This window comes from Chiloscyllium plagiosum, chromosome 28 (assembly GCF_004010195.1).
Source record: "Chiloscyllium plagiosum isolate BGI_BamShark_2017 chromosome 28, ASM401019v2, whole genome shotgun sequence".
NCBI lineage: Eukaryota > Metazoa > Chordata > Chondrichthyes > Orectolobiformes > Hemiscylliidae > Chiloscyllium > Chiloscyllium plagiosum.
Genome location: NC_057737.1, coordinates 12899803 through 12926031, shown reverse-complemented (window position 1 = coordinate 12926031; position 26229 = coordinate 12899803). Strand labels below are relative to the sequence as shown.

The 26229-nt window shown below is 42.1% G+C and overlaps 1 protein-coding gene across 1 annotated transcript; it reads right to left on the bottom strand.

Moving 5' to 3' along the window:
- Positions 1-14079: 14079 nt before the first annotated feature.
- Positions 14080-24357, bottom strand: LOC122563962 (mucin-2-like). Its single transcript, XM_043718314.1, has 13 exons — positions 24124-24357; positions 22427-22551; positions 21564-21678; positions 18937-20787; positions 18253-18393; positions 17802-17989; positions 17629-17726; positions 16916-17043; positions 16656-16845; positions 15912-16059; positions 15762-15840; positions 15550-15675; positions 14080-14580 (listed from the first exon to the last, which is right to left on the bottom strand). Exons 1-13 carry the CDS (start codon positions 24326-24328, stop codon positions 14471-14473), a joined length of 3504 nt encoding a protein of 1167 aa, XP_043574249.1. The 5' UTR covers positions 24329-24357; the 3' UTR covers positions 14080-14470.
- Positions 24358-26229: the final 1872 nt, after the last annotated feature.

The window sequence follows — 26229 nt, the reverse complement described above, 5'->3', positions numbered from 1 at the left end:
GGGTTGTGTCAATTCTGCACAGGGGGCTTCCATTTTCTCTGCTGCCCTTAGTTTCTTTTCCCTTCCTCTCTAGAAAATGCTGACTGTCATGACAATGCAGTTCTCTGGGCACGAGCCCAGATCTGATCCCTGCTCCAGGCAGATATTTTTGATGCATGTGCCCTACAGTGAATTTTGACTAGCTATGGGGTGCATCGTGTTTAAGCTCACTGCTGACCATTCTTAGAAAACTCTCATTACTATATGTATAGATGCCTGGTGAATCCAACAGATTGGCTTCAGGCCATCTTGTTCTGCTTGGCTCAGACCAGATTAGGTAGAGCAGTTGACACCCATTGTAACAGCTTCACTGTACAACAGAGGGGTTCGCCTGAGCTAGCATTCAGACTTGCAGTCCCTACTCTTAATCAAGTAGATTACAAGCCTTCTGTCTCACCAGCGAAGCTGAGCAGGAACACATTTTGACATCCCCCTTTTGTCATTGATTTGCTCTGAAGCATAAGTACATTTTGCCCATGGAGACATAACATTATGTAAGACACGGGAAATGGAATAAGTCAGAAATATTTGTGCATGGAGAGTTGCCCTTGCCTTATCTATTGCCTAATGAAATGTCTCTTTCCCCCTTGAACTAAATAATCACTTGTCATTCTCTTGAATGCTTATGATCCATTGTGGGCTAGAGTTAATTATCTTTCTTTGTCTAAAAGTAATACAGCAAGCTAAAGAGTTTTTTTTAACAATACCAATCATTTTGGCAAAGGCAGTATGTAAAAGCATTGAATTTTAACTGATTTATTTCCATGCTACATTCTTCCCTAAGAGTGGTGCTGTCAGGGATACCATTCTTCCCATTTCTCAGTCTCCACGATTTTCCCAGTCTCTCTGTCTATGTCTATGCATCTGTTCCAATGATCCCATCTTTCAAACCAGCACTTCCAACATTTTTTCCTTGTTCCTCAATTGAGGATTCCCACTCAGCATGGTCAACAGAATCTTTTAATGTGTCAGATCCATTCCACAGATCTCTGCTCTTGTCCCTTGCCCTCCTTCCCAAAACCACATTAGGGAAACCTTTGTCACTTTGCTCCCACACTGATCTTTCTGTCGATGGCCTGTTACATTGCTCCAGTGAAGTTCCAACACAGGCTTGAGAAACAGCAGCATATCTTTCAATATGACACTCTATAGCATTGAACTCAATATTGAGTTCACCAACATGAGCCTCTGCCTTCATCCTGATCCATGTGTTTTATCTTTCTTTTGAGTTTTGTTGCTGGGTTGATATTTGTTTCAATCTTCATCCAATTATGTTCCATTCAGATTTTTTTTATGATTGTCATTAATGCCCACATTTTGACACAACTTTTGTCTCTTCTCAATTATCCATTGTCACTCTCCTTGGCTGTTCTATCATTAAATCTTTTGTGCATTTTAAAAAATTCACCCCTGGGTATCACCCTATTGTAGATTTTCTTCCTCTATACATCCTGCCCCAGCCTCTCCCACTGGCTCAAAGACACAGGTTTCTTTGTCTCTTTAGTTTTGATGAGCAACTATCAACCCACAACATTAACCCTTTCATTCCATAGATACTGCCTGACCTGCTGCCTTTCTCCAGCATTTTTTGTACTTATTTCAGATTTCCAGGCATGTTGTGTTTGCATTTAATATGTGTGTGTAAACATCTTGCTCCACCACTCAATAAGATTGTGGCTGATTTTCTACCTCAACTCCACTTTCATGTCTGCTCCCTATATCCTTTGATGTTGTCCAAAAATCCCATCAATGTCAGTGTTCAGTTCACCGAAGACTGATCATTCGCAGCCTTTTAGAATTTCAACAATACACTGAATGAAGAAATGTTTTCTTATCTCAGTCACTAAATAGACAACCCGTTGTCTTGAGATTCTGACTTGCCCCCATGTCCAGCTCAAGGCTTGGCAGCCAAGGAAAACAAACTCCATCAAGAATTTTAAAAGCTTCATCAGCTCTCACTATTCCAAACTCCAGGTAATATACGCCGAACATCTCAAATGTGTAATTTAAGAACAAATCTGACTCTGAATATTCCTGTCATGACTTATCACAGCGTGATTCACAGAATGAAGCCTGGACCCTACGCAAATGCAATTCATAAAAATAGATCCTAAATTAAATTCCCAAAGTGTTCTTTTTAAAATCCCAACAGTAAATGGTGAATGAGAGATTTCTGCGATTGTAATCATCTAAATATTATTGAAGGTTAGACCTGTCTGTTAAAACACAAGAGCAGAGTTCCCCAGTCATGGGACAGAGTTATTCCTCTGAATTCCCCTTGATTCCCGGTTTCTTAAATTTCTCTGCGCACTGCTTTGCAAGAACACAGTTTCATTTGACTTTTTCCTGTGCTTCCATGGCTTCATTAATACACATTATATGTGACAATGGGAAAAGGGGACGAGTGGGTTAGTGAACCTTGCTTTTAGAGTGGCAAATCCCCAGTCCTGAATTTAAAGGGGAGAGTTGCTTTTTGCAGTCAGTTGGGATCATTTCAACTGAATTTGTGTTAATTAACAATAGATAATCTTCACGAGCTTTGTGTTTTTCCGAGTACCTTGTAAGGTTTTGCTTAAAGGTGCCAAGTTGAATGGGATGCGAAAGAATGAGATCTCAGATTCTATCTCAAAGAATCCTTATACAGTGGAAGCAGGCCATTCAAAACCCAATAGTGACCCTCTGAAGAGCATCCCAAACCCCTTACCCCTGCATTTCCCATGGCTAATTTAACTAGCCCGCACAACCCTGGACACTATGGGCTATTCAGCATGGCCAGTCCACCTAACCTGCAGATCTTTGGACTGTGGGAGGAAACTGGAGCACCCGGAAGAAACCCACACAGACATGGGGAAGAATGTACAAATCCCACACAGTCAGTCAAGGACAGGAATCAAACCCAGGTCCCTGGCGCTGTGAGGCAACAGTGCTAACCACTGAGCCACCGTGTCACCCTATCATTTTGTGTGGCATCAATTTATTAAAGGCACTGCCTATGGTGACAGTGATAGACCTTTACCTTAACTATTTAAACACTATTTAATTCTTCCCTTGGGAAGCTTTTGTTCTGTTGGTAAAAATGTTTTCAAGTCTTGTGGCATTGTTCCAAGGCAAACGTTTCTTTAAAAAAGGTGTGACTGTAACTAATGTTCGATTTTTCTTTCTGTAACTGATTCAAGTTCCATCCCATTCTGCAGCTTTCACACCACTCTCTCTGTCATCCTGTTCTCCTCATTGTATTCCTGTCATATACTTGCCTCATTGTCTCAAGTACTAAACTATTATGATTCATATGTAAAAAGGCTGTTAAAGACTTATAGAATACAATGGTGCATTCATTTGAGGGGAAAGGTCAATCATTGCCCTGTGGCTTATTCTGTTGTTTTCCTTCCTCTCTGTGCTAACTGTACAACAAGCGTTAATAGCAACAACTTGAACTCACATGGTACCAATCTAAAGATTCTTCAAAAAAGCAGTATGAAACAAAACTTAATACTGATACATATCAACATAGAGGACCAAAAGATTGATTGAAGAGGTAGGGTTTATGGAGTGCCACAAAGGAGGAGAGAGAGAGATTTTGTGAGAGAAATCCAGATCTTACAGCCTTGCAGTTGTAACCATGGCAATCAATGGGGTATACAAGAGGCCAGAATTAGAGGAGGAAGACAAAAATCAGATGGCTGTATCAGATTTGAGACCAGGCAAACACAGTACTGTCAGATCGAGAGGAATGGCATGCATAAGAATTGTTGCCTAGTTTCCATTTAAATTGTTAGTTTTATTCATCATTTGTACATCTCCAGACATTTACAATTCGGTTTGAAATCTGTTTCTTGACTACAGGCAGTTAGGAGCACAAAAACAGTCTTCCCTAACAGGTTACTCAAACATATGATGGTAGCACCACATTTTAACAGAGATAAGTTGCTCCAATGAGCAGCAGGTTGCGTGACATAACCATTTCCAAGGATCTTGTGGTGTAGTCAAAGTATTTCTATCTCTGGGCCAGAAAGTCCAGGTTCAAGTTTCACCTACCCTGGAGGAGTGTTGTAACGAGTCCAAACAGATTGGTTAAAATATATTTATAACCATTCCCATTCTGGTAATGGTGAAAGGTTAGTTCAACTATTAAGCTGCCAGCTTGTGTCTTATGTCCTGGATCAGGAGTGTCAGAAATGCGTACCCAGCAGAAGTGAGAGGAACAGGTCATTTTATGTCAAAATTGTTAGCTTTCAAAGTATGAAATATGGAAGAGAAAGTAGCTGAGCCTTTCACAGGAGACCCTTCATGAGAACTGGCAGCTTTCCTTCCATTTTGGAGCTGTGTCTGACTCATCCCTTTCAGTTTCCTCAAAGGTTGGACGTTTTTGGCAAGACCCAGTTATTGCCCAGTTGTGGTTATCTTGAGATAATGATTGTGTTGACCCTTCTTTCCTAGTTAAACATTGTGAGGGAACACCTTCCCCAACAGTTCAGGGGGATGGCCCATTCACTTTCTCAAGGGCAGCTAAGGATTGGGAACATACAGCAGCCTCACTTCAACATCCATATCCAAAGAATGAATTTATCTTTTCAATTAACGGTCAAGTGGATTTGAGACCCATGAGCAATGCAAGCTGTTTTCGGCAGTCCAATACTTACCACAGCTTACTATATTCAAATCCTTACTTTCCATGATAGGGTTTGATCACCTGACTCTTACCCAGCTAGTACAGTGTGATCAACAGTACACTGCCATATTCTAATCCAATTCTTGCTAAAGCTTTCTCCTTAACTGAGATGACCCACCTCTTAAATCAGATTTTCAAATCTCATTACACCTTCCAGTTGTGAAGTCAAAACTGAACCCTGTATCATGTTGGGCTTTTGCTTTCGTTCAACCCCAAAGGGAGATAGATAAAGTGCTTGAAAAGGAGGAGGAAGAGACAAAGGGGAGGGCAATGGAATAAGATATTTCTTGGAAAGCTCTTTCAAAGCTCTGAAAGCAAAATGGTGACCCAAAGGGCCTCCTTCCATGTCTGTAGAGATAACTCTGTTACTTGGCCAGTTCTGATGAGGGTTCCCTGTTGAAACATCAGCTGGGTCCTTTAGCTTTTAGGTGCAGTGTGCGTTTCGAGTGTTTAATGTTTCCGTTCCAAGTTGGACTCTTCAGTATTTTGTGTCTGTAACAATCCTGATGGGTACTTCCATTGCTAACTGCACGCACTCCCTTTGGTGGTCAGTGTGGTGGTTTCCACACACCACTATTGCCTTTTATATTATGGACTGTAGCTAACAATCCTGCTTCTCCGGAATGGCAATTCTATCAAAGTACCTTGAAAAAGATACAACACTCAAATCTTTAAATAAAGTGATGTCAAGAAGAAACCGTTTCAGTGTTTTGTTTTCTGTACTGCCTACCACTACTTGCTTTAGGTCAGCACTTCCCAAAGTGGCGATCAGGAGCCAAAAATTTAAACCATGAGTGTCCCACGGTGCTCAAACCAAGTTACAACCACCATGCTCCCAGTCTAACATAGCCCTTACTCTCACACAGTACTCAGTGAGGGGGATGCGACAATTTCCAAGTCTCAAAATGGGGGGTCACAGTGGGAAAAGTCAAAGAGACGTTGCTTTAGATTGTCAGCTACCCCGTTTTGGTTCATGGATGATCATCCCTAAAGGGCAGCTAGAGCAATTCAAAGGATGTCTTATGTATGAATTGAGTATAGTGCCTGGGAAAGAAGAATACGCTAGGGCGTGAGTTTCCATACGAGTAACTCATCTGCGGGAGCAAAGCTAGAAGGATGGAAGCTAAGGAAAAGAGAAGTTAGTTTCTCTAAAGTGAGCAAATACTAACATGGGATCTTCCAAGGAATAAATGATGAGCTAATGTGTTGAAATACAGTTGTGAGTGATAAACATCTGTTTTGAACCATGATGTGAAATCTTTTACATTCCCTCAAAGATTAAGAGCCATCGGTGTATAACACCTCATTCAAAACAGCAGCACCCCTGACACTGCAGCATCCCCCCAGTATTGCATTGGCCGATATTATGTGCTGAAAGACTGGAAGGGCCGTAAGTTAATGATCTTCTGGTTCATAGCAACACACAAAAAAAATGCTTGGCTTTATATAGCACCTTTAATGGAAAAATATTGCTAGAAGCCATTAAAATAAAAAATTGCATTTAAACATTGAAACTTGATGCCAGTGTTGGACTAGGAGTTACTTGATTTTCTGATGTACGGCCCCAAAAACAAATCTTTGAATAAGTTTGATCACTTTTTATAGATGATAGCTCAAACATATAAACTGATTTCCAGTGCAATTCCTAGCATGGTCAGGATTATTTAGTTAATGTTGTCCAATGGTAGAATCATGTTTAATGGTGGACATTATGGTCAGAGCTTTGCAAATACAGCCTGGTTGAGCATAATTGGTGCACTGCTCATTACAGACAGTCAAAGGGATCTGGACACCTGGAGGAAGAAAGCCTCATCTTCCTCCTCGGTATCCTCCAACCCCATGGCATCGGTGGATTTCACCAGTTTCCTCATTTCCCCTTCCACCACCTTACCCCAGTTCCAACCTTCCAGCTCAGCACCGTCCTCATGACCTGTCCCATCTGTCAATCTGCCTTCCCACCTATCTGCACCACCCTCCCCTCCGATCTATCACCTTTACCGCCACCTCCATCGACCTATTGAACTCCCCCAGCCCCAACTCTCTCCCATTTATCTCTTCACCCCTGAGACACCCAGCCTCATTCCTGATGAAGGGTTTTTGCCTGAAACATCGATTTTCCTTCTCCTCAGATGCTGCCTGACCTACTGTGCTTTTCCAGCACCACACTCTTGACTCTAATCTCCAACATCTGCAGTACTCACTTTCACCTATTCAAATTGGCATGTCGCACGATACTATATGCTAGCCACTGGGACATATGGTCTATGGATCTGGCATTATCCAAGCACAGAAACTAAATCCACATTATTCTTATGTGAACGTAGAACAGTACAGCACAGCAACAGGCCCTTTGGCCCACCATGTCTACACCAACCATGATGTCATTCCAAACTAATCCCAGCTATCTCCACAGGATTGGTGTACCTCTATTCCCTGCTTATTTGTCTAAATGCATCTTAAATGTTGCTATCATATTTGCATCTATCACTTCCCCTGGTAGCACATTCCAGGCACGCAACTACCCTCTGTGTAAGGACATGCCTTGCACATTGCCTTCTTCACCACCTTATCCATGTGTGTTGTCAATTTCTGGGAGCTATGATCTTGCACCTCATCAGTGCTCCTCAGATTTTTTCCATTTCCTGTGTACCTTCCTCTTGATCTGACCTTCTAAAATGCATCAGCTTACACTTGTCAAGATTAAACGCAATCTGCCATTTCTCTGCCTAACTTTTCAAATGGTCTGTATCCTGCTGCATACTTATACAACTTTTCTCACTCTCCACAACTCTGATTTGTGTGTCGTCTGCAAATTTACTAATCAGACCACCTATATTTGCATCCAAATCATTTATATATATTACAACACTGATCCTGTTGGAAAACCACTGGTCACAGACCTCCAGTCAGAAAACACCCCTTCACAACAACCCTCTGCCTTCTTTGACCAAGCCAATTTTGTAACCACCTTACTGTGGATCCCATGTGCCTAGACAGGCAAAATATGTGACTTAATCGGTAGAACATTCTCTTGTTTTGATAGCAACACCCCGTTGGGTGCCGAATACCATTTGAGCATTTGCTGCAAAGTAACAGCATGAGACCACCAGTTTCTTGCTGAGTTTTAGATGAGTTGGGCTCAGATTTATGTGTGTGGGTGAGAAGCACTCTCATTGTGGATCTTGCTCTTTGGAGGCAAAATAGGATATGCTGACACAACCCTCTCCTCATTGGAAAAGGTGCAATGGAGAAAGGCAAGCCGTTCTGTATTCCTCAGTAAAATGCACTGATAAGGCAACTACCTGAAATGAATGTGTTTCTTTTTAAATCCAGTTCTTGTGTACAACTGAACATTTTACCATCACCAAATCACCCATTGTATTTTTCATCTATCAAACAGCACCAGTAAATAGCTGGCTTTTTTTCCAATTGACTAATTTACATAAAAAGTTTATTAAAAGGCTATGCAGACCAAAGGTAAGAGAGAGATAGAGAGAAGCTAGGGCCCTGGATTGGATTTGATAATTTAGGATTAACAACACCTGCCATTGTATTTACTGTCATCCACCAGTCAGCATCCTCTTGTCATTACAAATTGTTATTGCTTTCCAAAATTGGCTTTCAGTTGAGAGTCAAAAGAGTTCAAGCTTTTTGTCTTAAAGCACTACTGAACTTTGATTTAGTTAAACAAGGCAGGTTCCTGAGCTGTGATCATCTTGATTTAATGACTTGGATCACTAATGCTCACTATTTACAACGTTCTGGAGGTAAAGAAAATTGGGGGAAAAAAAGGAACATTCTTCTAACTTTAAGAAATCTCTAGTGGATGAAGAGCTTCCTGATGTGAGATCGAGCAAATAACAAACAGTGTCCAGACCACGTGGATGTACCTACTAGAGAAGGTGCAAAACTTGGCCTACTCTTGGGAAATAAGGCAGGGCAGGTGACTGAGATGTCAGTCAGGGAGCACTTTGGGGCTAGCAACCATAATTCTAACAGCTTTAAAATAGTGATGGAAAAGGATAGACCGGTTCTAAAAGTTGAAGTTCTAAATTGAAGGAAGGTTGATTTTGACAGTATTAGGCAAGAACTTTCAAAAGCTGATTGGGTGCAGATGTTCACAAGTAAAGGGACGACAGGAAAATGGGAAGCCTTTAGAACTGAGACAATGAGATTCCAGAGACAGTATAGGGTGAAAGGAAAGGCTGGTAGGTGTAGGGGATGCTGGATAACTAGAAAAATTGAGGTTTTGGTTTAGAAAAAGGAAGCATGTCAGGTACAGACAGGAGAGATAGAGTAAATCCTGAAAAAGGTATAAAGGCAGTAGAAGTATACTTGAGAGAAATTAGGAGCGCAAAAAGGGGACATGAAATAGCTTTGGCAAATAGGTTTAAGGAGAATCCAAAGGGTTTTTATAAAAAGGGTAACTAAGGAGAGAGTAGGGCCCCTGAAAGATCAGAGCTGAAAATGTGTTGCTGGAAAAGCGCAGCAGGTCAGGCAGCATCCAGGAAACAGGAGAATCGACGTTTCAGGCATAAGCCCTTCTTCAGGAATGAGGAAAGTGTGTCCAGCAGGCTAAGATAAAAGATAGGGAGGAGGGACTTGGGGGAGGGGCGTTGGAATTGCGATAGGTGGAGGGAGGTCAAGGTAAGGGTGATAGGCCGGAGTGGGGTGGGGGCGGAGAGGTCAGGAAGAAGATTGCAGGTTAGGAAGGCCCTGAAAGATCAGCAAGGTGGCCTTTGTATGGAGCCACAGGAGATGTGGGAGATACTAAACGAGTATATTTCATCATTGTTTACTGTGGAGAAGGACACGGAAGATATAGAATGTAGGGAAATAGATGGTGGCATCTTGAAAAATGTCCACATTACCGAGGTGATGGTGCTGGATGTCTTGAAACACACATAAATGTGGACAAAACCCCAGGGCCTGATCCAGTTTACCCCAGAACTCTGTAGGAAGCTAGGAAAGTAATTGTTGGGCCCCAAACTGACATAGTTGTATCATTGATAGTCACAGGTGAGGTGCTGGAAGATTGGAGGTTGGCTAATGTGGTGCCACTATTTAAGAAAGGTGCTAAGGACAAGCCAGGAACTATAGAACAGTGGGTCTGACATTAATGGTGGGCAAGTTGTTGGAGGGAATCCTAACGAACAGGATGTACATATATTTGGAAAGGTAAGGACTGATTAAGGATAGTCAGCATGATTTTGTATGTGGGAAATCACGTCTTATAAACTTGAGTTTTTTTGAAGAAATAACAAAGAGGTGTGATGAAGGCAGAGTGGTGGACGTGATCTATATGGACTTCAGTAAGGTGTTCGACAAGGTTCCTCATGGGAGACTGGTTAGCAAGGTTAGATCTCATGGACTACAGGGAGAACTAGCCATTTGGATACAGAACTGGCTCAAAGGTAGACACAAGATGGTGGGGGAGGATTGCTTTTCAGACTAGAGGCTTGTGACCAGTGGAGTGCCACAAGGATCAGTGCTGGATCCATTACTTTTCATCATTTATATAAATAATTTGGATATGAATGTAAGAGGTATAGTTAGTAAGTTTGCACAGGACACCAAAATTGGAGGTGTAGTGGACAGCAAAGAAGGCTACCTCCGAGCATGACCAGATCTTGATCAGATGGGGCAATGGGCTGAGGAGTGGCAGATTTAGTTTAATTTAGATAAATGCAAGGTGCTGCATTTTGGAAAGTTAAATCAGAGCAGGTCTTATACACTTAATGGCAAGGTCCTAGTGAGCGTTGCTGAACAAAGAGACCTCTTGGTGTGCAGGTTCATAGTTCCTGAAAATAGAGTCGCAGGTAGATAAGATAGTGAAGGTGGTGTTTGGTATGTTTTCCTTTATTGGTCAGAGTATTGAGAATAGGAGTCTGGTCATTAAGCAGTTATACAGGACATTGGTTAGGCCACTGTTGGAATATTGCATGCCATTCTGGTGTCCTACCTATTGGAAGGATGTTGTGAAATATGAAAAGGGTTCAGAAAAGATTTACAAGGATGTTACCAGGGTTGGAAGATTTGAGCTATAGGGAGAGATTGAATAGGCTGGGACTGTTTTCCTTGGAGCATCAGCAACTGAGCAGTGACCTTAGAGTTTATAAAATCACAAGGAGTATGGATAGAATAAACAGACAAGGTATTTTCCCTGGGGGAGTCCATAACTAGAGAGCATAGGTTTAGGGTGAGAGGGAAAGATATACAGAGGAACCTTGATTAACCAAAGGACAACATCAGGGAATATTTAATTCAATTAAGTGATGCCAGACACCACAGGTCACCACACACATCAGGACCTTGATCGGATCATTTGAAATTTGGTTAATTGAATGCTGAATAATAGATGTTCCTCTGTAAAAAGGACCTAAGGGCAACTTTTTCCATGCAGAAGGTGGTGCGTGTATGGAATGAGCTGCCAGAGGTGGTGGTTAGTACAATTACAGCATTTAAAAGGCATCTAGATGGGTATATCAATAGGAAGGGTTTAGAGGGATATGGGCCAAGTGCTGGCAAATGGGGCTAGATTAGTTTAGGATATCAGGTCAGCCAAGAACCACCAAAGGGTCTGTTGCTGTGCTGTACATCCCTATGACTATCTTGAGCCAGTTTCAAAAAAAAATTTCCAGATGAAGTACCGATCAGGATAACAATATTTTGTTCTGGCACTGAAATCTAAGGCTCAGTTGAGAGGGTCAGTGACTCTTGCATTGATTTTGGTTCCAGTTTCATTCCTGTACAGTGCTGAGTTAGTGCTGCACTATCAGAAGTGTCACCTTTCAAAAGGGAGAATTTAGGCTGAGGCTCTAAATGTTTTGTTAATGGGAGCTTGCTGCACATAATCTAGCTGCCATGTTTCCTACATTAGAACCAATGATAGTCATGTCACTAATGTAACTGACCCATGAATGTGCCTGAAGAGCACTCAAGTTGTCTTAAGGCAACCTTTTAAATTCTGTACAGGAGAATTGAATAAGGGGAAAGGGTAGGTTGTTGTAGACAGCTGTACATTGTTTTATGAAATTTTGTTTTTGCCCCATGATGCAATAGTCCCCATCAATAGATCCTTCCATGAGGGGGGGGGGGGAGGAGAAAAGAAAGACAAGAGGCAGTCAGTGGTCACAGCACAGGAGAAGGTGATAGAAAAAAGGTGATCTGGAGTTTTAAAAGCCTGAAAATTAGTTACATTACAGTAGAGTAAACATAGAAAGTTACAACTACAAACATTAGATAGTAGGATGTTGCAACTGATTTAACCACTGCAGAGCTCAATTCACGAGTAGAAACAGCAAAAATTCAGCAGGCTAGCCAAGCATACTCTTCATTCTGAAATTAGAATGCAGTAGAGGTGAAAGCAAGCTTGTAGAATAATGCAGTTAATACCAAGAGTTGATGAAAGCATTCTACATTTATACAGAAGCCAAAATCTGAGCATAACAGGATTTGTTCCTCAGTGAAAGGTTTGAGCTATTGACAAATACCATGAAGTTCAGAACACTGTCTCCTATGTTCATTATACAAATGGGGAACAGTTCAGACATGTTCATTGGAAGGAAGCAGTGTTTGTGACCAGCCTTACAACTAGGCTGAGCCCTGCCATATTTCACTCCAAGTGGGGATGCAATCTTAGGGGGAAGGTTTAGTGGCTTCATATGGCCTCCATGAAGGGAATGGGAGTAAATCTAATCACCTTCCTGCTTCCCACATCAGCATGAAACATTAAAGCTCACCTTAGGACTGAGTGTAGCAGTCAGACCATGATTTCATCTGAGTGGTTGGTTTAGTGCCTTGAGTTTTGACAGACTGCTCACCCAATAGGATGATATTAGAGGTACAGACACCAGTTATATCTTTGTGGGGTACATTGACCATTTGTTGTTCTAGTCCAACAACTTTCTCCAATATTGTGTTGTGTAGGTGCTGCTTCCCCCAACCCAACACCAGAAAATACTTCAATGTAGCTTCCAACTTCTAATCTGACCTCACTCCTTTCCTTGGAATATTTCACTTTCTGGTGATAGTGGTCAATAATATCCACTAAGTGCCAACTGTTACCTGGACTATTCAACTTTGCTGTGCTCCCTGTAAAGGAAAAAAACCCATCATTTCTCCTGGTTCCTGTTATTGCACATGTATCCAATAAGGCCAGCTTCAATAGAGTTTGAAATATCAGACTTCCTCAACCAAGGATCCCCCAGCATTGTTGGGGCAAAGCTCAAGATTTGAGCTGAACTACCTACCATTCCACCAGCATTCACAGAGCAGTAAGTACTGTATGTGCAATGTCCAGACATTATGCCAATCAGCATTCCACAGGGATCATGCCCTCCAGGGAGGGAGTGCACCCTTCCTTACTCCCACTATTCCCACCCCATGACTTAGGATGAATGAGTCGATATTATACCTTTAGTGCCCAAAACATCTTCCAAGTGAAGCAACACTATGCACCTCCCACAAATCTAGTCTATGGAATTTGCTGCTCACAAATTGTGATCTCCTCTGCACTAAAGGTAGTACCTCTGCACTAAAGGTAGTACCTCTGCACTAAAGGTAGTAGAGGCTGCTTGGCAGAACAGTGCTCTGCCTGAAAAAAGCTTCGTTACCTGTGACTTTAGCACACCATGCTATTTCCTGGCCAACATTTGGCTCAGGCTTGCTGCAGTGCTCTAACAAAGCTCAATATAAGCTGGAAGAGCAGAATCTCAGCCTGAACTCACCCTAGTCCCTACCCCATACTAGGTAGTCTCACCTATTGGTAACAAGACCTCCATTAACAGCTAGTCATGGAGAAAGTTCTCCTTGATCTGGAGAACTGTTTCTCTTCCCCTCTAAATGGGGATGGGGATTTTCCTAGCTAGCTTGAAGTGTCACAGGATTCAATGAACTTGTTTCTTTTCAGAAGTGCTACCCCCACCAGCTGAGCTTCAAGGAAAAAAGATTCAGAATCTGTAGTACTCCAATTTGCTAGATGTGCGAGATACATACAGGAGCAGTCTGATGGAGGAGAGGGGGAAAAAACTAACCCAGCTAAGCTTACACTAACTGCTTCCGGGTCTCGGCTGCCCCTCTGCTTGCCGTCACTTCCTCTGCTGCTAATAGACTGTCAGAGGAGTTAGGCACTTCAGAACTGGCATTTGTTGCCTTCTGCCATTTAAAATATTGGGCCATCTCCTGATTTGATTAGGAAGTTGGAAGGTTTATGACAAATGGAGTACATTTAATTAGGTCAGTGCAAACTTAATTGCATGTGTTTCATAATTATGCTAGAAACAAAACTTCAGGATTTCAAAATTCAATTACTCACTAGTTATAGGGTGAGGCAGATTTACAATTCTTGAATTAACCACAAACCAGAAAGATTCAGTTGTCAATAGTTTATTAGCACAGTTTAGCTTCATTCAAAAAAGTCAGTTATAAACCCCATTCTTACAAGGAGACATGATTGTTTAAACAAACAGGGCAAGAAGTTACATACCACATTTACAGTCTAGCTTTGAGTCAGAGACTAAAGATTGCTCTTAGCAAATCTTAGGAATGGCAAGTGATAGTGATTAAACAGTTCAATGCTATTGCCAAGGGTATTGCTAAGAGTCAAGTCCATGCACAAGAGACAGAAGTCACCAAGCCCCATTAGGTTCATTTAAATATTGCAGTCCCCACTGAAAGGTGATCAGGTCATACAAGACTTGGGGTTTATGACATGTAAACCTTGCACACACTTGTCAAAGTGCTACTTAAACAGTCACAAGCTCAAGATATGGGCATTTGTTTGCAATTCCAACAGAGTACTAGTCCACAGATCAAGGCCAACACCAGTGATGTTACAGCTGCTGCAAGGAGAACACCATCTGTAGTATTCACTGTAAGAGAGGGGAGGTTAATGAGATGGATTCTGTCACTTCCATGATTGTTGGACAGACCGTTTACCTTCCTCAATAGATAGAACAGCACCCAAAAGACTTTACTCCATTGACCCATGCCTCACCACTGTTTAAACTTCAGAATTGAAGGGACAGCCAACATGAAACTAGTTTACAACTCGAGTCAATGATCACTGGATTAATTTAAAAACTGAATGCATTAGCTTAAGCTCTGGATACATGGACATGTTAGCTTGGCAGGAGTCAATGTATCCTATAGCTCACCAGTGGTGATTCAGTTTGAAGTCAAAGCTCATTTACTAGTGTTGAGCTAGACTGCTGAGCCTAAAACTTCAAGGGGAGCAAGAGGCTGCCATTGGGTCCAATATTCTTTTTAGAAATTGTGGCTGCGGTATCCTCATTTCAAACAGACCTATTAATCCTAGATTAATAGAATTCCTGCTGAGAAAGTTGAGAATTCTCAATTAAGAAACCCCCACCTTTTGAAGTGGTACTTATTTGGACCCCATCCTCAGTAAGTGTTCTTCCTGCTTTCTCCCTATTGGTGTACTTCCAGAAATCCTTGGGTACAGTGTACCCTTATGCTTATGGAAAGCATAAACCAACTCTTGATGCCTCCAGCACCACCTTCAGTGGTTTAAATCTTGGTGACAAGTAATAGCTGTCCATCTACATGATGGAAATTCTTCATAATGGGGAGAAATAAGAACTCCTTTAAGACTGAGAAAGCATTGCTGATCAAGAATGGCAATATTGTAGTGGTGATTGACAGTAGGGTAGTAATGCAAATAGTAACTGATACTTCCAAAACTAGCTGGAACAGTTAGCACTAGAGCTTTGACAATTATGGACTTGATTACTAGTTTAAGGTAAAAATTGCTTACTCTATTTACTTGCTAGCTATGCATTGTTATGTTTGACTGAGATTGGCATGCAATCACTTCATACCATTTGCCTGAGATAGGTCTGCAGTTTTTCCTTCAGCAAGAGTGAAAACTATGGGTCTCTTCAGTGTCACTAATCCATGGTAGGATGCTTCAGCTGAGATGTTAACATCTGAATGTCTGGCTATCCCTGGGGGAAAAAAAAAAGAAAAGAAAGTTGGTGGCATGAAGCTAGCTGAAATAAAGAGTTTCCATTCTTAGGAGAAAGTTTCTTACTTCTTCCAGCACCACAGGTTGTGGCACACTCTTGCATGTCAGGTAGAAGGCACACAGTTGCACTACAATGAAAGTAGACCTATAGGAGAGGAGAATAGTTAAGCACAAGGACCCAGCAAGAGACATTCAGTAAAGTGAAAAAAGTCTAACCTCTCCACTCAGTGCTGTCCGACTCTGCCGATTCCAGAATGCAAAGGTCTTCACTTCAAACCGTTTGTGATGAGTTGGAAATGGCACATCGGAAGCCGCCTCTACTGCATGCAACTGGGTCAAGTAGTTGTCTCTGTAGTATGGGCACCTACAGAAAGAGTACAAGTGCTTCATTAGAGGGTGAAGGCACAGATTGAACAGCAAGGGATGTTTCACAAGTTAAATACACAAACTGTCAAATGTTTGTATCAAGTGGGTGGGATGGAAATTTGGGTAGTGAAGCACAGGGTTTTTATTTGTAATTCCTTAACTAGCCTGAAAAAAGCAGTAATATGCATCGGTCATGAAGTTCTCTGGTGATGATGTTAGTGTTGATAATATTGTTAATTCAAAAACCCTTGTGGCCCAAAGACATGGCTTGGAGACTACTGATGATCTAAGTGCATTTTTGGCAAGATGCATTCAAGCTTTCCATTGAGATTTAGTCAGGTAGCTAAAATGGTGTTAACAGGTAATTAGAATGCAGGGACAGTTTCAAGTTGTGCATTGAGAACCAAAAGGTGAACATTAAAGATGCCTTCACCAAGGGTAGTAAGTTGACATGAATAGGAAAGGGAGGTTTAAGTATGAGCACTTAATAGAATGCTTTTGCATCACAAACTAGCATAAAAATTCTAGTGGGACTTCCTAGCTGAAGTTGACCAGTGCTCACTCATCTGCTAGTTCTTAAATGGAAATACTTGCCCATGCAGAAGAATGCTCCATCTTGGAGCACGATGAGGGTCAAGTGTTTGTGTGGCCCAGCAGTCATTCAGCACTAGTTCAATATTGGGATCAGTTCGGTGGAGAAGACGCACTTCTATATACACTGGCTCTTTGAGAAATCTCACTAGAGGGTAGTCTTCATCAGCAAACCAGGTACTGTAGGACTTCTCTGCAGAGAGAAAGGTAGTGAGTGAATACAATGCAAAGTTTATACAGTTCTTCAGATGTGTTAGACTCACCTTTTGCAATCCTCATTTCCATTTGGAGGACACCTTCCCTCAATACAAAAGGTGGGAGTGAAGCAGTATTCACTACTAGTGTCAAAGGGATGTCTTTCTTGCCAGTGAAGTGACATTTCACATGTAACCTAGGAAAACAGTATTCAGTTGTTCATTAGGATTAAGGCAAAGATATTAATGCTACACAGTCTGAGAAAGACAAATCAAAGGCATTCTATTCACAAGGTGCATATGGGATTATTACATTGGGTTGGGGCAGTGGAGGCAAGATGCTTTAACAGTGCTGGTTCTTCCAATTTCACTGTTTTCACTCAAGCTCCTTAGAGGAGTGTATGAGAAAGTACTTTGGGAATTTGTTTGATAGTTTAAGTAGTCAGGAGCAAGAAATTTAGTCAAGTCTGTTGTTGAGGACAGGAACTTAATTTGTGGCACCAGCCTGAAGAATGGTTACATGTACTAATGCACACACAGGTAGCATTCAGATCATGGGAGATGAGTTTTAGGGTCAGTTGCTAACAGTAATTTCCTTTGAAAGATGACATGGTTTAGGTTTGAAGTGACTATATAGCTTATGACAGAAGCAAGCTATTTCATCAATAGATACTGCATGGCTGATTCTAGTGGCAACAAGAATAATCAACCAAACTAGAGCAGAATTTTTAATCTACTTAGTAGAATTTGCTACAGTTAGATGTTCAGTATCAAGAGCTTACTTGAAAGTACTCTCCCTGGTTATAGAGCCACGAGGTCCAGTTTGGATTTTCCTTTTGGCCATTACATCTACACTGTAAGTGATGTAGAGTCCATCAACCTATGTAGAGAGAAAAAAGGTAAGGATCCAATCCTTATTTCTTCCCTCACCACCCTAGAGGAGGAAACAACTTACTATTTGTGTAGTCCCACATGAGTCAAGAGGAAATCTGAAGAGAACAAACTCTGTTGTCCTGGTTATAGGACCACACTGTGGACTTGTATTATTTAGCAGTGAGACAGAGTCAAGATTGAGTGGGGGTACTGTAGCAATTCTGGGGACCACGATGGTGAATAGCCCATTGGTTGTACAGTCAATATAAGCTGGGGAAAAAAAAAAGGTATTTAGTATTCAGCAATTAAGTGCAGCACAACAGGTTTACTATTGCATTAGTGTTCAAGAAAATTCTCAATTCCAAGTACAGAGGCTAATCAAGCACCAGCTTTTGCATAAGATCAGTCTTAGCTGCCCACAGACAATTTTGAGAAAAGAAAAGTGTTGATTTCAAAAGCTAGGACTCAGTTATCTGAGCAAGAATTAGAATTATTCTAGATTAGAAAGACTTATACCAAATTTAAAAACCAACCAGTTTTTCCATAAAAGCAAGGGATTTGCCCACTGAGGAGATCATAGCAGCATCCTTTGGCATAGCATTCTTCTTCACCAATTGAAGCATTTCCACAGTTCACACGGTCCTTGGCATCAACATCACAAATGTGGGTTTTATCTGCAATCAGAAGTTCAGTTAGCCACGAGCAGTGAACTGCAATTTTAAACCTAAACTAGATACCTAGGACTCAATTCTGATCAGTCTTATTTCAGGCACTGGTTTGTATACTGGACTTAGCTAAAAGTTCAAGACCAGGATCAACTTTCAAATCCCATCTGGATTTACTGCCAACAATCCATTCATACTTATTTGAACATGCCCAGGACAATTGGATTTGAACATAGATCTTCTGGTTTGTAAGATCTAAAGTTTGTGTAAGAACACAATTAGCTGGAATGTTATGCTAAACAAAAACTCAGTGCATGTCTAGAGTTGACAAACTGACTAAGCTCAGTTGGCTTCTCTAGCTACACTCCCTAGATTAGGGGAAACTAGGCTGATTTTACATATTAGGCATATGAATGCCTGTTAGATGGCCAACATTAACTTCAATCGTGTTTCCTTGGTCACAAGGCCCCCTTCAAGATCTATCATGAGTGATACTAGCTTTTAAAAGCTAAAGTATTGCTAGTTTGTGTAAGCTTAATCTGCATATCATACCTCCATTTGAAGTCAGGTCCATGCTGATTGTGGCTGTTGTGAAGCCAGCTGTCTGCCCCACAAGTGCAGTTGTGGTAGTAGCATCTACTGGCTCCTTAGATATGGGAATAGTTACATTCACAGGCTCCTTGGTGAAAAGGGTTGCTGCAGTGGTATCCACAGGCTCCTTGGAAGAGGGGGTCACTGTAGTCCTATTCACTGGCTCCTTGGTAATGGGAGCTGTTTCTGCAGTGGAATCTATAGGCTCCTTGGTGGGTGCTGTTACATTCATGGTTCCAGTGATTAGTGTCACTGCAGTAGTGTCTACAATAGGGATGGCTGCAGTAGTATCTATTGGCTCCTTAGTGGAGGAAAGGGTCACTGTTGTAGCATCTACTGGCTCAGTGGTGTGAGGAGTTGCAACAGTTCTATTCACTGGTACCTTTGTGCCAGTAACAGTTGTAGTGGTAACCACAGGCTCCTTGGTGGAAAGGGTCACTAAAGTCACATCCACAGGCTTCTTGGTGGCAGAGAGGGTCACTGTAGTAGCATCTACAACAGGAATAGTTACTGCAGTGGTATTCATTGGTTCCTCAGTGAGAGAAAGGGTTACTACAGTCAGTGTCACTGGCTGCTTGGTTGTGGGGGTCACTACAGTAACATCTACTGGTTCCTTAGTGATGGAAAGGGTTGCTGCAGTGGTATCTACAGAAATGTTAGAAGTAGCATCCACAGGTTCCTTGGTGATGGGAAGGGTCACCACAGTAGACCCCACTGGCTCCTTGGTAGTGGGAACAGTTACATTCACAGGCTCCTCAGGGGTATCCACAGGCTCTGTGGTAGAAAGGGTCACTGCAGTAACATCAACTGGCTCCTTGGTTATGAGAACAGTTGCATTTATAGGCTCCTTGGTGGGGCTCACTGCAGTACCATCTACTGGCTTCTTGGTGATGGTGACAGTAGCATTCACAGGTTTCTTAGTGGTGGGAAGGGTCACCACAGTAGACCCCACTGGCTCCTTGGTAGTGGGAACAGTTGCATTCACAGGCTCCTCAGTGGTATCTACAGGTTGTGGGGTGGAATGGGTCACTGCAACAACATCAACTGGCACCTTAGTGATTGGAAGGGTCACTGCAGTGATATCTACCACAGGGATGGTTGCAGAACTAGTATCCACAGGTTCCTTGGTGATGGAAAGGGTCACAGTAGAACCCACTGGCTCCTTGGTGATGGAAACTGTTGCATTCACAGGCTCCTTGGTGGGGGTCACTGCAGTACCATCTACTGGCTCTTTAGTGATTGGAAGGGTCACTGCAGTGGTTTCTACAACAGGGATTGTTGCTGAAGTAGTATCCACAGGTTCCTTGGTGATGGGAAGGGTCACCACAGTAGACCTTGCTGGCTCCAGGGTGGGAACAGTTACATTCACAAGCTCCCTTGTGGTATCTACAGAAACTGTGGTGGAAAGGGTCACTGCAGTAACATCTACTGGCTCCTTGGTGATGGGAATAGTTTCATTCACAGGTTCTGTGATGGAATGGGTCACTGCAGCATCATCTACTGGCTTCTTGGTGGTGATGGAGACAGTAGCATCCACAGGTTTCTTGGTGGGAAGGGTCAAGACAGTAGAACCCACTGGCTCCATAGTGGGAACAGTTGCATTTGCAGGCTCCTCAGTGGTATCCACAGGTTTTGTGGTGGAATGGGTCACTGCAGTAACATCTACTAGCTCCTTGGTGGTGATGGAAGTGGTCACATTTGCAGGCTCCTTGGTAATGGGGGTCACTGCAGTAGTATCTACAACAGGGGTACTTGCAGTAGTGGTATCCTCTGGTTCCTTGGTGATGGGAAGTGTTCCTTTTGTGGGTCCCACTGTTGGGGAAGTTAGAACAGTTGGAGTTAAACAGGCCATTTACTTTGAGTTACAGGAGATAGTCATGTCTAAAAGCTTTTAATATTATTTGTTTCCATGAGATTCAGGGTGCACATGTCACAATCAGAGATTAGTACTCCATTGCAGAGGGGAGAGGGAGGGAGATTTATTATTTTTACTAGCCACTTGTCAAATTGAAGACCAAGTTTACATGCAGGTATTTAGTTCTACCTATAGATTTTGTGGTTAATGTATTGCAGGACATGAAGGCCCTAGTAGTTTATATTTACTCCAACTGAAGGCCAATTGGGAAAAATAGTTTAACTGAACCTAAAGTTCAGTTTCAGGTGAGGAAGGCAAGAAAAGGAGAAGTTACACCATTTTCTAATTGGCAGCCTTTAGCCTGCCCTTGGTTCAAGCGACTGCACTGAACAGGCCAGGGACATTTACACCAGAAAATCTGGAGTTGACAATTTGATGTTTGTAGTGTCAAATTTAAATAATCTGCAATTATGTAGTAGTGTCATGTGACACTCAGGTTATGAGAATTAAGACTAAATAGCCCATCCAGGTCCTGACTTTAGATTATGCAGCTTTGAGTTTGTAAGGCCAGGTGGAGAGTCAAATTAAATGCTAATATGACATACACAACTGATCATGAGTGGACAGATCAAGTGATTCAGAGCATCAGGATCAGCCACTACACAAGGCAATGGACCGTTTGCTTGTACAGAAAGCAAAGCCTTGGCTACACAAAGCATTACTTAAAACCTACCAGTCACAGAAGGCAATGATGGCAGGGTACAGTTTAGTGGAATGCGTTCTATAACTATAATTCTTTTGGATTCATCAATTCCATCAATCCTCAGCTCCAGGCTCACTGTGTTGTTCTACAAGAAAGAACAGCATTTGATATTAGCTGAAAACCAAAGCCTGTTAGGAGTCTTGAAGATCACTAAGTCATCCATTTCTCTAATGGGATAGAATAGAGGTTTCCATTCTCACTGGAAATTCTCTTCCCACTCAGTTATTAGTAATGGCCTACCCTTGGCTCCCAATTATGATTGGGAGGGGTATTTACACCTTGACAAGTCAGTTCAAAGTCCACCACTGAAAGTGGGGAGATTTCATCTAATTCACAAGTGGAAACTTCCCATGTGGATAGAAACCTAATTGTCACGCCATACTTTACTCCTGGAGTGTAAAAGATGACTGATCAATGGCCAGACCAAAAGTTGCCATCTGATCTTGGTACTGTATTTACCAGGCTAACCTTCCTCAGGAAAGGAGTCAATTCACCCATTAACTTATCTGCTCGACAAGATGCAGAGTATAATCAAAAAACCTTGCCGATTGCCATTATACCCTTTCAACTGGGTCTCATGACTGCAGCTCAACCAGATTACACTTTCACCATTGGCAAAAGGAGTTAATTGCAACTGAAAGAATACCCTTAATATCTTTCCACAAAAGACTTCCAAAAAACTTCCTTGGCTAGAAGAAGTTGTCAGACCTGTGCTGCTAGCACAGCATTTGTGGTCAAATCTATAAGATGCAGCTGCTATGGTTGTTTTTTGGCTATTTCCAATCCAAAAGAGAATACTAAAATATTACCACTGCTTTGAAGTCTGTACTTACCATTAGGTGAACATAACATCCCTTGTATGGGGTAGTGAAAAGCAAGGACCCATCTGCTTGTGGTACAGTGGTATATGGACAACTGCTGGGCAGTGAATGCAGGTCTCTTGGTATACCATAGTTATCTATTCAAGAAAGAATTATTTTCAGACATGTGCAATAGCAATTTTAAAACAAAGTATAATTAGTCATCCTAATTCAGATAGGAATGGCAAGACTCATGCCATAAGCCAGACAGTCACCATCCAGCTCAGTACTCCATGGACATCAAAGTGTGTGCAGGGCCACCCAAGCAAGGTTTCTTCAGTTAACAAAGCATAATGTGGAGACAAATTCTGTCCTTGGGCGCTAGCACCTATTCCAATGATCTTCAAAATGTTATCCTGTGACTAACATTCAAAGTTCAGCATTTTTAGCTGCACTAGTAAGGTCACTTTCAACTTTATATATTGAAAACAAAGTGGGGAATGGATCATGAGCAAGCAGGGCACTGAGTAAGTCAGATCAGCCATGATCTTATTCAACAATATCCAAGAGGATATACTCCCAATTAGGTTAGATCGGTACATTAACCCAGCAGTGAGCACTGACTCAACCACAATAGATAACACAAGCAGAGGGTCAGCTTTTTAAATGCCAGATATTTTAAAGTTTAAAAAGTGAGATCCAGAACCCCTTCACTCAATGCATGAAAAGTGTTTAAAGCCCAGTTAAATAATCTTCCCCCAATATAATTGGAATATATGGAGTTACCTGACTAGTATCATGAATCAGTTAGCCTTATCAGTTGCTGTATAAGCTAGTTCATTGATCAGAAAATCCCAATGTAGAAACTTCTACATAGTAGAAAGGAGGGTGTTTTCATTATAACTGAAGCCCATTTAAAGATTACCAAGACTCTGACACCTCAGGGTTCTTAGCTAGAGGGGAAGATAGTTCCATTATGTTGTGTCTCTGACAAAGCTTCTCAGCTATTACAACCCACAAGAAGAGTGGCCCTATTGTTTAAGGACACCTCAAGATCATAAATATTGGCTTTTTAAAAAGAGCCATGGGCCTACATGCATGAGCTCTGACACTAGACAATGTAAGTCTTGTTCCTCAGTCAGGGGACTCTAACATGACAAACCAAAACAGCTTTTACTGGAGGAGTCATTGGACCCTAAGTGTTAGCCCTAGTTTCTCTCCAGAGGTACTGCTAGCAATGTGTAGCCTTTCCAGCTATTTCTGTTCGTCTCTAACATGAAGGGCGATTGCTTGCCGGTGTAGTATATAGAAAGTCAAAAATAAAACCAGAATTTTTTTTAAAAAGAGCACTTGAAGCAGCGCTCCAAAAAGCTCATGCTTCAAATAAGCCTGTTGGACTAGTGCGGTTTTTAACTTTGTACACCCTAATCCAACACAGGCATCTCCAAGTTAAAAAGCTTTGTTAAAAGTTATCGCTGGTCCCATTAAAGCAGCAATTAGAGATACTCTATAGAGGCCACAAGCACCCATAATGAATTAAGTTATTTGGTACCCTAAAATTACCGCCGGGGAGGAAAAGCGACTCAACTCCGCACTCCAATTGAACAAACAAGTTACCAAATGTACATTTAGTTTTATTTACAAGAGGGTAGAGATAGATGCATAGAGGGGAGAAAGCATTTACAACAAGTTCGAAACACTTCGCATTACTCGGAGCGTTAATGACTTACCCACGATGGACAGTCGAATGAACATTCCCTGGAAAGAGTCATTACGAATTCGCACCACAACGCCGGACGGCGTACAAGTTATCTCCTCGGGGTAGTCAAAGTATCGCACTGAGCCATGGCCCGAGCCTGGCGGGGGAGAATCGAGAGTCCTGACCCTGAAAGGGTGACTCCAGAGCAGCAGCAGCAATAAGATAAAGAGCCCCATCTCGAACTGGCGATAGCTCTAGCAGCAGCGCCCCAATCCTTTTCAAGGCAGAATCCTCAGCCCAATTAATGATGCCTCAACTACAAGCGAATTGCATTGGGCGCCATCAAATGGCAGGCCAACCACAATTGCTGTTCGTGGGGATTTAGGAGCACTGAATGATTAACTAATCAATTGGGAAATCCTTTAGGAACACTTGGTGAGGGGTGCTTATCCCATGCCACTAGTGTCCTATCAAACTTATACAGTGCAGCTAAATATCTATAAAGATCTGCTTATTGATGGTAAGTCGGTGTCAAAAAGTGTTCCACTGAATCCAGTCCCTTCTCTTTGTTATTTTGGAAATTTGCATTAAATCTCCAGCTAGTGGATAGAACCACAACCCCTACTTTTGCACGGTCAATGAAACCTCGTTTTCTGACTCCGACACCTCAGTCAGATTCAAACAGCACAGAAACAGGCCCTTGGATTCACCCAGTCTGCACTGACAAAAACAAGCATTTAGCTTTATACTAGTCCCATTTTCCAAGGCCCCTAGCCTTGCATGCTTTGTCATCTATTGTCAAATTACCTGAATCATGATCTTCTCAATCCATCAGTTCCATCACATTTGGACAACACATATCCAGAAGGATTTCCTTGAATTATAACAGCTGGAATTTGGAACCATAGAAAGTGGCATCATGAGGAGGCCATTCAGCCCTTCAAGCCTGCTTTGCCATTGGAAATGATGATGGCTGATCCTCTTTCCCAATGCTATATTCCCACTTTCTCCCCAATCCCCTAGAAGCCTTTAAAAGCTAAACATAGACCAATCTCTTTCCTGGAGATTATTTATTGACCTGAAACAGAATTCAAGGATCCAGATTTCATTATGGAATGATCCTGAAGAGTTTGCCACTGATTTAAGAAAAGTGGCCCAATTCTCCCCATTTCTTCTGCCTCAGATGATTATTGTGCCTGTCCTGCCAAGCCAGGGTGGTAGAAATGGAAGGATATCAGCGTGCAGCAATTGCCAAGATGATTGCCTTCTATAGTCAACAGCAACGCCATTGACACAACAAGGTTCCCCATGGGAGACTGGTTAGCAAGGTTAGATCTCACGGAATACAGGGAGAACTAGCGATTTGGATACAGAACTGGCTCAAAGGTAGAAGACAGAGGGTGGTGGTGGAGGGTTGTTTTTCAGACTGGAGGCCTGTGACCAGTAGAGTGCCACAAGGATCGGTGCTGGGTCCACTACTTTTTGTCTTTTATATAAATGATTTGGATGCAAACATAAGAGGTACAGTTAGTAAGTTTGCAGATGACACCAAAATTGGAGGTGTAGTGGACAGCGAAGAAGGTTATCTCAGATTACAACAGGATCTTGATCAGATGGGCCAATGGGCCGAGAAGTGGCAGATGGACTTTAATTCAAATAAATGTGAGTTGCTGCATTTTGGGAAAGCAAATCTTAGCAGGACTTATATACTTTTAATGGTAATGTCCAATGGAGTGTTGCTGAAAAAAGAGACCTTGGAGTGCAGGTTTATAGCTCCTTGAAAGTGGAGTTGCAGGTAGATAGGATAGTGAAGAAGGCGTTTGGTATGCTTTTCTTTATTGGTCAGAGTATTGAGTACAGGAGTTGGGAGGTCATGTTGTGGCTGTACAGGTCACTGGTTAGGCCACTGTTGGAATATTGCGTGCAATTCTTGTCTCCTTCCTATCGGAAAGATGTTGTGAAACTTGAAAGGGTTCAGAAAAGATTTACAAGGATGTTGCCAGGGTTGGAGTATTTGAGCGATAGGGAGAGGCTGAACAGGCTGGGCCTGTTTTACCTGGAGCGTGGGAGGCTGAGGGGTGATCTTATAGAGGTTTACAAAATTATGAGGGGCATGGATAGGGTAAATAGGCAAAGT